The 13,007-nt window shown below is 44.0% G+C and overlaps 1 protein-coding gene across 3 annotated transcripts in view; it reads left to right on the top strand.

Annotated features, from left to right (window-relative positions):
• Nucleotides 1-13,007, top strand: part of USP47 (ubiquitin specific peptidase 47) — a 2,970,466-nt gene that overhangs the window by 108,280 nt on the left and 2,849,179 nt on the right. For all 3 annotated transcript variants that reach the window (XM_069623643.1, XM_069623644.1, XM_069623642.1), the window contains one exon: nucleotides 9,820-10,023. In XM_069623643.1, coding sequence (XP_069479744.1) covers nucleotides 9,820-10,023 — 204 coding nt within the window. The remainder of the gene's footprint in view (nucleotides 1-9,819; nucleotides 10,024-13,007) is intronic.

The following is a 13,007-nucleotide window of genomic DNA, read 5'->3' as shown; positions in this document are numbered from 1 at the left end:
TATGTCCACTGGAAAACCCTCCGTGAGAGTGCCTGGACCCATTTCTTGCAGCAGTATGTTTTTCTATAAAGTTGCTGGGGTTCGAACCTTTCTCGCCCTCCGGGAGTCCAATGATTCTGATGATGTTGCATCTGGCACGTCCCGCTGCATCCTTGACTCTCCCTTCCAGTTTTAGCATCTGCTGTTGAAGTATTGATACCGTTACTGTAGTGGTTTTTAGTCTGGCAGCGTTCTCAGTGACCTACTTCTCGAGGGTCCCTGTTCGCTCTGCCACTGTCGCACATTTTGGCTTAAGAGGTTCTCTTCCAATCCGACAGCATCTATTTTGGTTTCTAGAGCCACTTACAGAACCGCTATGGCACACGATTGTTCTGAATCCTTTTGTTGCATCCGGACGGGCCTTGGTTCCCTCTGCGTGTGCTGGCATCGCAAACGCATCCGGCGTGGGCTGGTTGCCTTTATGTTTGTGCGCTTCAGCCGCCATGTGTGCTTCCAACTGGCGACAACAAGTTCGGCACCTAGGTAGTATTGTCAGCATCGGCCACTTGTGCTTGGTTAGTGCCCTGCACCGTAAGTGTATTATTGACTGATCGTGATGTCTTGGATTCCTGCTGTATGTGCCTTGCTTCTGCGTGGTAACTCCCTGCTCCACCGCCTGTCTAGCCAGTTGCTACTTTGTACCAGGGCTCTGGGACGGCCTGCCTCCTCTTGCAGCCCTATGCTGCACATTATGTAGTACTGTTCCCCTATGGGCTAGAGGGCATGCTGTGCACAAGCTTTGTTATACTGTGCTGCCATGGCTGATCTACCAGTGGGGAGCCCTAAACCGCAGCCCTGGAGTGCTGCAGCGCCTGCAAGAGCCAAGACGCACTGACTTGCTGCTTGCCTCCCTTCAGCTTCCCCTGACTCAGGGCGGCACGATCATGGGGTACTTGTGCAAGCCCTCCACACCGGCCTCGGCAGCAGACCAGGCCTGTCGCACAGCTCCTGCTGCTCTGCAACTGTATACCAGGAGCCTCGCACTTGCTGTCGCCTTCAACTTCCCCGGGCGGCGCACACGAGCCTCACTCACTGCCTTGGGACCCTATGCGCAACCCTGCAAAGAGCCTTGGTGGGTCTATCCTGTGCGCAGCCTTCTGCACAGCCCGTGCTGCGCCTGCTTCTCCTTATTCTATTGCTGGTGCCTCTGTTTATGCTGCAAGGGAGCGATGGCCGCCCCTCCGTACCCGCTCGCCCTCAGACCCCAGCTTGCAGGTCCTCCGTATTGCACAGTATGCCCTTTACTCCACAGGTCCCGCCGGCACCTCCAGCCGCTCCCACACTACTCCGGACTACATCGTCACCACCTGCTGAGGTGTTTCACGAGGGGGTGCTGCAGGGCTGAGACTAGCAGTGCGATGCACTTCCTCGTCTTGGTCTGGGAGGCCAATGCACTCCACGGCTCCTCCTCGCTCTTCCCATACGGCTGCATCTACATCCACAGCACTGTGTTCCCAAAGCCTGCCTCCAGTACACAGCGCAGCATGCACACGTCCAGCTGCCACTGCGACTGGCAACTTTATCTTGCAGCTCATTTCCGCACCGGGGCTTATCTCTGCTCGAGCGGCTGGCACTCCATTTGTGGGCCGGTGTTGGACGCTGCATCAGTCGCCGGCGCCATCTTGGCTGAAGATAGCCGCCTCTCCTCCTAGAATTCTGTGGCCTCGCACTCAGTTACCCAAGGACTGCTGTTGCTGTAATTACACCCGCACACGCTGCAGGCAATTGTTGCCGGTTCGTTACATTTCTATTATGAAAGGATGCAGGAGCTCCTCAGGACCGGTCCTCACTGCATGGCTGCTCGGCCACGCCCCCACAGGATATTTTATGTTGTATATTTGGATGGCTGCCGGGAGCCTCTAAGGTGAGGAAGAAATTAATGTCTATTTGTATGTTCTTGGCAAAGCACTGCATTTTGATGCTTTGGTCAAGCCCTGTGGCTCCGACTGTAGAGAAGTGGTTAAAAGACCTGGCGTGGTGTTAAGATACTGAGCAGGAATACTGCAGAATGCAGTCTGCAAACTCTAGGCCTGGTGACGAATCGGACCCGGTGCACTCCTTTCTGCAAACTAGGGAGTCAGTGAATGGAGACACTGGGGCTGGGACAGTGTATGTGTAATCCTGTTGGCACAAAGGAGTAAGGCACAGGGGTTAATGAGCCCTGGCTGCGCTCCTCACTCTGCTCTTGAGGAGAGAATACTTGCTGCACTGGCCACCATTGGGCTGAGAAAGGGGTGCTCTGGCAACTAGCTTGAAGGGTACATGGGAACTGTCAGCCATGGTCGAGAGTCTCCGGCTTATACAAGATTTGGTGGGTTCATCTATGGTATCTGCTATATGAAATGTGTTTTGTTCTCCTTCTTTGAATTACGATGCTGTGTACTCTAACTACTTTGTGTATCGTGAACCTGTTGATAACTACTGGAATCCCAGGGGGAGCTTCAAAGATATTCTATTTTCAGAGATTGATCTCAACACTTATCAGAATTGTATAATATTGTGAGATCAAATGACTTAATTATAGCTGGCGATTTTGAATTGTACCTGCACAGATGACTCGCAATTGAGGTGCTCCTTAAGATTAGAGGGGTTTAGCGTGGCCAAACCTGATGAAAAATGGAGATCTTCCAAAGGTGAATGGGAATGTTCTTGGTGATTACCCTGATCTTCATGCTTGGCATGGGGGAAACACTCAACAGTACAATTGATTTTTTTATTTTTTTAAATATATTTTTAATGACGGATGTCGTCTTCCATCTTTGTGCACAGAAGGAAACTATTGTAGTTACCATACATGTTTAAAACTCACTTTAACTATTAGCATGTCACGATTATCCATAGGTCCTGCTTTAGCAAATTTGTTGTTGAATAATGCAAGAAATAGAATACTAAGGTCTGTACCATATATTGCAAATTTAATGCCACATATCACAATTTCTAGCTAATGGATGCACAGCTTTTAACATTTCTAATTCTAATAAATACTTGGATTCAATCATGTCTGGGATAATCGAACACACCCCAACTTCTTTAAAACCAGTGAACTTGTTAAGATTTAATTTATTTAGTAGAGGGGGGTGGGAGAAAAAGATCTTAAGGAGAATTATCCAGGATCTAAAAAAAGCAAGGCCCTGGTCTGGTGGTTTTAAAAAAAATGAGAAACGTGAATTACTTATGCAGTATAAGAAGTGGTTAAACACAAGATTGAAATGTGTCAAAGCTACAGTAAATGCATGTTAGCAAGCATTCTTTCCAAACATTGTAAAGATTTCTGGTCCCTGATTATTCAAACCAGTACTGGCCAGATTACATGGTAATTTAACTACATATCAGAAGCCCCTTTGCAAGCTTTCTATTCAGTTAACCTTGGTCTTTTGTTGGACAATGCACATGTCTTCTCTTACAACTTGGAATGGGTCTTAATCATCATGAAATCTAAAAATTCTTAAGCAATGGGACCTGACCGTCTCAACTCTCATTCTGAACTCCGATTCCAGCGTATGGTCACAGATTCTATTTTGCTGTTTTTTACGAAAAAGGCCAACGTGATCAGGACTCTGGAAATTACTGTCTAGTAGCCTTACTGGACTCTGCTAGTAAAATATTTGCTTCCTTAGTGCTATTAGATTTAGAAAAATGTGCAAGTGAATCAAGCACAATATCTCGATTCAAAATGGTTTCAGAAAAGCTTCTGGCTGTTCTCTCAGTGGGCTTATTGTTTAAATTACTCCAATCTCAAGCATTTATGAGCGGTAAGAACCCTTTATATTTGGCTTGTTTAGATTTGACTGCAGCATTCGATCGAATTGACAATAGTACGACTGCGGAACAAGCACTCGAAATGGGGCATTCCTGGATGCCTCCTAAAGATCTTGATCTTATTGCACTCCAAGACCACAAATCAAATTTGTATACATTTATCAGGCCCCATCTCAAAGGAATTTTATACTTTCGTAGGATTAAGGCAAGGATGAGTTTTGTCTGTGCCTTTTTTAACATTTAATTATCTGATCCTTTAATGTTAAATCATAGCAAGATGCGTTCCCTCAAAAATTGCACATCTTTCCGTCGGGGCCTTCGCTTTTGCAGATGACCATGGTCTTTGATAAAATACCAGTAGGTCTTCAGCATGTACTACACCAGTTGGAGAATTATGATTGATAACAATCTAATGAAGAATTTTAGGAAATCTGATGTCATGATTTGTAAAAAAAAAAATAGAAAGTACTCGTATAATCCTGTTAAATGGCTCACCGCACCTGATCTATTTAGTATGTCTTTTGTTTATGAAAGCTATGAAAGCTATGGAAAAAGATTAAATTGCTAAACTAAGAAATACATCTCCATTTTTGCTTGGCCAGATGAGGAAAATATGCTTTAAATGTTGTGTTTTCACTATGCCTCCTGTCAATTATTTGAAAGGGCAAATGATCTGTGCTTTGACATATGAATGGGAAGTAGTCAATACTCCTTTGCAAAATTAGTTTGATAAGCTTTAAGGTCAGATCTGGAAGAAAACATTTACCCCTCCCCACCCATTTCCTTAATTCGAGTTGGTCAGGTTCAGCAATCATTGTGCTTGTGGTCTTCTTTTTTTATTTTTATTTTTTAAACTGTTTGGAAAGATATTAAAAACCCCAAATAACTGGCTATTTGAAGACCTACATCTCCTGTGCTGGGAGGATAGCTCAGGGGCAAAGCGTTTGTCTTGGCAGCAAGACCATGCAGAGGAACACAGGCTTGTATCCCGGTCCCGCGCTTAGAGATTGGTCTCTGGTATTAAGCACATTTTAAAACATTTAATTATGTAAAGTGATCTCTAATAATTCTACATCTCCTTTAGGCAAATTTAGATCTGATTGTTTACAATATTTGGAGTTAAATCGTTACTGATTGCGTGGACCCTAGAGGGTAATCCCTGTGAAGTAAAGCCTTAAAACGCATCTATGTGATTGGGGCGAAAAAAAATAAACCTCTATATAAATACACAGTATGTGTTCCCTCTTTTTCCTAAGTGTTGTTCATAATGAAGAGTCTGTGAAAGGACAATTTCCACGCTCTGATGAACTTAAACCACAGTCTAAAGAACGAGAAAGCTTGATGGCGATTTACGGATTGTTGGTTGTTTGTGCTAGAGACTAAGACATGTGGCCAAATGACAATGAAATCGTTATTATCAAAGTCTTATCCATGGTAATTCCTCTGACTGATTTTACTATCACAAAGAAAAACCTCTGCCATCCACTATGAAAAGAGATTGCAAAGGTATAGCTCGGTCATTGGTTACTCGTACCAAAGTCAAATGTCATAGAGATGTCTTCTGTTCCTGAACCTCCATTGATTCTCTCATTGGCATGTGGGTATTCAGCCTTTTTGCTTTCAGCTTTTCTTTTCTTTGTCCTTACCCCTATCTCCAGAGTTGTCTTTGGCACACTTCTCTTCGCTCGCCTAGACTCACATGCTGGTCATCAACTCAAGACCCTACACCTTCCCAGTGTTCAGCCTCTGTGGATTTCGCTTTGTTGCCTTCAGCTGCAGAAATGGCTCATGTGATCATGCCTTCCGACTCTTACCACCGCTTGCTTGCCAGTCCTCTGCTACAGAAACACACCCAGCACATCTCTCTTCAGCCAGAGCCTCCCACATATATTTCTAAATGCATGTTCTGGGTCCCAGAGCCTGTTGCTTGCCTGACACTTTCCTCATGAGACCTCTGTGCCAGCAACTTGAGCATACATGTCTATAGTGTCAGATCCTGCTGCACATCGTTCTTTAGCTCCAGAGTTGTCCTGAATTCTTGCTATCTGTTCCAGAAGCCTCTCCAGCTGCCTGCCTTGTGATTCAGGTGGATCACCAGAGTGTCTCACTTCTGCATAATGGGATTCTCTCAATTGCTTGACTTCGGTTGCAGAGCTTCCAGAGTATCCAACATTAACTAAAGAGCCCTTTGCTAGCCTGCCAGCATCTTGGCCGCTCCCAGTTAATGAGACTTTGGATCCTTAGTTATTCACCCTTGTCGTTAACCCCTGAGAGTCTTCCTTACGAAATGCCTGCCTTTGATTCTCTTGCTCTTTGGTCCGATTACACTCTCGTCTATTTGTTTTTGCCTACAGACCTCAGTTTCCATCAGTGCCAAATCGGAAGAAAAACTTCTATCATGAAAACAAGAGAACTGGTTCAGATGGCAGATGCCAGAAGACGGCTGTGGGAGGGGTTATACTGATTTGCTCCCTTGGCTCTTGTTTCCATCACTTGGGAGCATGCTTTGGGGTTTGTTCCTATCGGTCCTTCCTTCCAAACCATAATGATGCATTACTGTGGTGATTTGGGAGCTCTAAAACACACACTCTAATTGATTTACCTTCCCCGCTTGATCCGGTTAGGATATTTGGCAGCCAGCATGCTTCCTGATTCAAGACTATGCCTACCAGAATGCCTTGTCCATTGCTTCGTCTCAACTCTGGCAGGGCAAGGTTTGGTGGAGGATAAGGAACAGCTATGGCTAGCAAGTGCAAATAGGAACACTGCAACAATGACCAGCATTGGAATGAAGAAAACGGGCACATTTTTTTAAAGCAAAAAATCACGTATCGGGCGTGATGTTCGTTTGTGGCCGGTCCATTGATCCTGGTTTTGTATTTATAGTTCCTAGCTACTTGTTCCTTAGAATTCCTGTTTTTGTTCCCTTTCCATTCTTTCACTGGGTGGGCAGGAGGTGGTTTTGGACTTGTAGTTAAATTGTTTGCTTGTTGACTCCCCTTTGTAGTCTTCCTAGTTTTGCCCTTCCCTTCTCACTTGGTTTCCCATTTGTTAGGTGTGGTGTGCTTCTATTGCTTGCTTCTGTATGAATGCCTAGGTTTTCCTTGGTCCTGTAAGCACCATGACCCCTCTCAATAGTTCTGTATAATGTTATCCTAACTTTTCTATTGTAGCCTTTCGTGGTACTGGTTTAATTGCATGCGCTCGTGAGCATCCCGGGCGTGCTAAGGGGGTGGTTCTTGTCCTTGTGAATGTTGTCTTTAAATTCCCTTAGGTAATGCCATTAATGGTGTCAGCTCACATACCCTTTGTTGCTTGTCATATATGTGGACTTGGCACCAACAGTACCTGTAACAGCAATTGTGGTTGAAGAGCTTGCTTGCGTTCCTGCAAGGAGATTCAAAGTACTTACCCCACATATACCTTTTCATATACGTTTATGTACTTGCACAACCTGGGTGTAACCGTGCATGTAACTCTGTTACTGAGTGCATGTTAAGTATTTACTCACTGTGTGATCTGGTGCACATTTTGCTTGCCATATCGTCTGCCTCATTAGTCTACTGATTTTGCATTTTACTGTTTTAATTTTAATGCAACATCTTCTCTGGATGCTATTGCAGCAGTGTAGGTGTTAAATTAATACATGAAGAGTGCGATTTATATGAGAACTTTGTGCGGTCTGGGGAGCATCTGTGTAAGAAAATGTAGGTAGTACAACTTATTTTTGAAGACCGTTTTCTTCTCATGTGAGGTTGTGGTCACTGTCAAACATCCAAGTTGGGAGCAGTATGGACGTTCACTGCAGGTCAGCCTAGCAAGATAAATCGTCAGAATAAGCATGAAGGTTCTGCTGCTCAGAAAGGCGTGATTGCCTCGAACTCAATGGAACTAAAGCAGCTATTTACTCTGCTCCCAAGGATGGATCTGTTCCAGACAGCAACACAAAATAATTATCCAAAGATCCTTTGTTCTGTCTCCAGGTGAAGCTGCATGTGTACATGCTGAGAGGTCAAGAAATGGACAGTCTAGCACAAACAGCCTTTTCTTTTAATCGCACCTTATTGTCATGTATAAACCTGGTCTCCCCAAGCAAAAGAATGTTGCCTACCTGATCACATATTTTAAAGCACTAGGCTTCTCCTGTGCACAGCACACAAGAAAAAATGTCTTTCTAATTATGAATGAGGCACTACTACCAATACATGCTTCACAGGGCTCTACTGCAAGTAAAGCGAAGAAGGCAAAACGAGAAAGTAAAAGCCCTACATTTCGATTTAAAAGAGTTTTCAGCTTTTTGCAAAAAGATAGACAATTTTCGGTATTGGAAGGTTCTAGAGGAAGGTGGTTACAGAGCCTAGCAGTCCTTACAGTGCAGGAATGTCCAAGTGCTCTTGATTGTTGACGCAAAGAATGAACGTATGGTTAGAGGTGGAAGCCCATTACGAAAGGCAAGACGTTTGTGAATTGAATATTTGCTTTATATAGTGGGGGACCGATCCATATAAGGCTTTATGTGCTAACATCAAGCATTTGAAGGAGATTCTACTCTTGATAGGCAACCAGTGTAGTTTACGTAGGATGGGGGTAATGTGAGCATTCCTCGGAGTGCTAGTTACTATCCTGGCCAAAGAGTTCTGCAAGATCTGAAGTTGATTAATCGCTGATAGAGGACCCTGCAGATAATGAGTTGCAGTAGTCCAGTCGAGAACCAACCAGAACAGATGCATGCATGTTTCAGTGATCCTGACAGAGGAAGGACCTAGTCTGCCTAAGTAACATCAAATAATAGTTTGTATTCTTCAATGTGATGTTTTTGGGGGCATGATGGAGAGGGTAGAGTTCAAAATCATGTCTAGAGATTTGACTTTTTCCTTTGCCTGAATGGTGGCGTCTAATATGAAATCCGGATAAGTTAACAGGGACTTTGAGAGAACAGATAAAGATGCAACCTGCAAGATATCTGTATTACATTGATTTAATACCAACCAGTTTTCAGCCATCCATGATTCTAAACATGTAAAAATAGTTTGAATGTGCAAAATATTTGTGCGGGGATCTTGGTCAAGGCAAAAAACGAATTTCTTTGTTTCACAAAACCTATTGTTCCTATTGTATCACTAAATGGAAGCACGCTGATAAAATAATTTTCTCAAATGTTTTGTGTATCTACAGTGGCACAAGTTCAGTGGTTAATAGGACCAAACACACTGATGAAAGAAGTTTGTCTATAGAACCACAACCCTATTCATATTCCAGATGCTCAGGCTAGCTCTTGTTTGGTCCAACAGAGATTTTGATGCATGAAATAACCTAACATTGTTCAGTGACCATAGATTTCTTTTCATTGGCCTGGGACTGACAACAAAGTGAACATTAGTACAGTTTATCAAGCTCTTTTAACTCCCTAATTTAAAAGGCCCATAAGTCTGTAAAAGCACAAATCAAGACTTCCTACTACAGCAATGCCTTTCTTGCTATGGAAAATGGAGTGCACCATTCAGTTTATTGTGACGGTCTTTGTGAGAACACCCCAGTTGCCATAATAAAGGAGGTGGAAAAGAGCTCTTGCAAATCACCTTTCCCATTGTAAAATAATTTATTTTTATTGTGTTTCAGTCAATTCTATTCGACTTTTCACACAAATATAAAAAGCTAATAAATATACAATTAAAAACAATAACAATGTCAGTATTTACATTAAAATACATTCCATAAGCAAACCAAGTCATTTCAGTGCAGAGAGATGCCGATTTTAATAGTATCCCAAATGATTTGAGCCGAGAAGCATGCAAAATGCAGTGCAAAGTTATGTTCATCTGTAGGAAAACATTGGATGCTAATTTGAGAAGTAGATGGCAAGACTGGAATCTACAACCGAAGCCCATTAGGCGATTCTTTTATCCTTTGTTTTTTTTTTACCAGTTTTTAATAATTATTTTGTGAAACGTTTTTGAGTGCTGACATAACTTTGAACCAAGTGGCGATACTGGTAATAAGTTTTGATTTCTTTTTTTCTAGTTTGAAAATGCTGCTGAGGAACCAAGAGTCCTGTGCATAGTACAGGATACTACAAATTCAAAAACTGTGACTGAACGGATCACCTTAAACCTGCCAGCTTCAACCTCTTTGAAACAACTGTTTAAAGATGTATCCTGCAAAGCTCGATATGTTAATGGGACATTTGATTTGGCTTGGGGCAATGGAGTTAGAGTTGCTGACATGGTAAATGTGCACTTTAGATGTATTATTTTCACTAGACCTACATAATGCATATTCATTTTCACTTCAAGAGCCGGGAATTCTGATTAATGGAAAAAAAAGCATAATTGCATTCTACTTGCATGCTCTACATGCTGTGTATTAACGGGGCCACTGGATTTATGCTATTGGATGGCCATTGTATAATCTGCAAATTAGAAACTTGTGTAATGCAAAATCTGCTGCTTAATCTGCTAATTGCTGATAAAATATCAAGATCAAACAGATCCTGGGTTACTCAACGTGGCTTGGAAAATTCACATGCAGATCCACGCCCATTGCACGTTACCAGGTTTCAGCTAAATTGTTAATTGTGCTTTGACAGAGCCTTAAGATTCTGACTTTAGACCAGTTATTTCCACATCAGAAATGTATGATGGCTTCTGGTTGTGAGGCCATAGGCACCATATTGCTAAAGTAATGGTCAGAGGAAGTGTTTTAATGCTTTTCCGATGATATAATTAAATACATTGACCAAAGCTTGATGACATTTGTTAATTGTGTGTAACCATCTAGTGCAGTTTCTGTGCTATTTATGTTGGGTGTATCTTGTAATGAACTGCTAAAATATACAATGACATGTAGAGATGCAAAGTATGAGCTTTGCATAGTTATGACAAAGTGAATTTGCAAAGATCTGCTACATCCCAGCAGAATGTTATCCCTGGGAAAGGAGTAGCAGTATATCACTCTGTGCAGCGGGAGTAAAGTGTTTAGCTGTGACTCGTGTGTGCCGCTGCCTCTGCCCATCCCCAGTCTCCAAAGACTGCAAAGTAGCAGTCTCCCTTTGTTCTTTTCCTTTTCTATTTTTGGAGCACATTGACCAGGATTTTCATGCTGCCAATCTTGATGTGTAGTAATATGGCTTACAGAGTAGCAGTGTGTGTGAGATCATCGGCCAGTGGAATGTTTGGGTGGAAGTGTTTTGCTGGGTGACGGTTGGTCAGTGAGAGAAAGCTGTGAGCAGAGAAGATGGGTGTGGGGGTGAGCCCGGTGTTTCCCTTGTGATCTTGTGTCCCCTACTATCCCTGTATCTTGTGGAGGAGTACAGGGCAAGGACAATAAAGAGACTAAGAACCTACCTGAAGTACTGGAGGTCTTCATTGTTACACTGGTGACGAGGATGGGATGGTAGGTGGATTGCCCTTCTGATGGCGCTATTGCGGCGGGTGCAGCACTCGTGGAACACCGCTCCCTTGATGTCCCCCCCACACCCAGGCGGGTCCGTGTTGCGCTGGCCCATTGCAGAGAGTTGCTGCGCTCGTATGTAATTAGGGGCAGTCTGGTGGCAGTTGAACCTTGTGTTAGTTTGGAGCTTCCCTGTCCAAGCGGGTTGAGCCATCAAAACTGGTAGCTGCGGAGCGCCGACTGATCAAGGCAAGTTTGATCTACCCTGGTTTTCTGCTCATCGGATGGGGCTTACACCTGCGGTGTTGGAAAAGTTCAGTTTGTTGGTGCCAGCGCTGTTCGAAAGTTCATCGCAGGATAGAACTGACCTGCATTTGGTTGGGCGTGTTGTGACTGTTATTCGTGAGGAGACTAGTGCAGTTACGCTGGTGAGCACGGTGGTCCCTGTACCAGTATGGACTTGCGCTGTTGTGAGACTGTCAGCGGCGGCAAGTGAGCAAGTCGTCCGCACTGCTGTCTGAAGGGGTCTGTGTGTGCCAGAACAGTGAAAAGGCCCCCCACCGCTTTACGGCGGGATACGTGCTTCGCCCCAGTCATCTCTGCCGGTTTGTGTTGTTTGTGCCACTCTGCTGTGCCTTGCATGAAGGGGGCTGCGTGGGAGTGCACATGACATTCCCGGTTCCTACGGATCTGACGGTACGGCATCTGATGCGATCTGGTGATGTCTCAGCTGGGTGAGGCGTTCCCAGGAGGTCACATGATCGGACCATTTGTTTTCCTGCATCTACTAGCCTCGTTCTCTGCGTGTTGGGGGAAGGCAGTACACGCCTGAGAGTTACCGAATACCTGGTATTAAGCTGGTTTAGGATGAGTGGCCAGTGAAAGCATCTTGGAATTAAGGGGATATTGCTTCAAATGTTCTCTAATTTCGTGGCGGGGCATGACTGTTCTGGATCCTGTTTTGTTTTGAGCATGCCATGGCTATGGTAATGGTCAGGTTAGTGTTCGAGCCGTATGCATGAGCAAATGAGTGTATATGTTGTGGCCCATCGTTAACAGAATAGTTGGCTAAAAGTCCGATTTTAGCCCCACTTCAAGGTTCAATGTAGTGTTAGGGATATTGTTGTTTAAGGCCGTTGTCAGTTCCCTGTGGTGTCCTTTGGTGTGGCCTTTTGTGGGATTTAGAACCTTATGTAATGGGTTAGCGTTTTTCCCTTTGCATCTCCCGGGTGTGTGGGGGGGGGTTGAAACATGATTAATTCTGGTGGTTGTAATGTAATTATTACAGTAATGCAAATTACCAATGCCTTTACTGTGTATTTCATCTGGGGAGTGGAATGTAGTTCTGGGAATTTTAGCCCCAAGGAGTGTGGTTTGGGGGTTTGAACTATTATGTAAGAAAATGCATTAATGTGACCGTCGTTTGGAACATTGACTTTCATGCAACATTGACAATCTTTGGTGCCCAGGAGTTCATGCTGGTTGGCATCTGTGGGCTGTGCTGGGTGGGGGCGGGGGGTGGGGGGGGTCATCATCCAATTTCTTCACACGTATTATGCAATGTTTTCAGCTTTGAACATGTGCTTTTCTTGATGTCTGCATTCTACTTTTATGTTTATTATGCAGTGTTATAAGAATGTCATTGTGTGCATGCTTAATGTTATCAGTCTTTTGTGCTGTGTGTGGTGTATGGGTGCATGCAAGTAGTTTGGCGCACCTGTGGTCACATGTTTTGTTAATGCATTGGGTTCTTAGCGCCTGGTATGTGTGCCATAGGGGTTCTCCAGGTCTGTGTGTGTGAGAGTGCGTGTTGAGCGAAT

The sequence above is a fragment of the Ambystoma mexicanum genome, chromosome 11, assembly GCF_040938575.1.
Source record: "Ambystoma mexicanum isolate Mex_15411 chromosome 11, UKY_AmexF1_1, whole genome shotgun sequence".
In the NCBI taxonomy this organism is placed as follows: Eukaryota; Metazoa; Chordata; class Amphibia; order Caudata; family Ambystomatidae; genus Ambystoma; species Ambystoma mexicanum.
The sequence above is the reverse complement of the archived record's forward strand: the minus strand, read 5'-3'. Positions and strand labels throughout refer to the sequence as shown.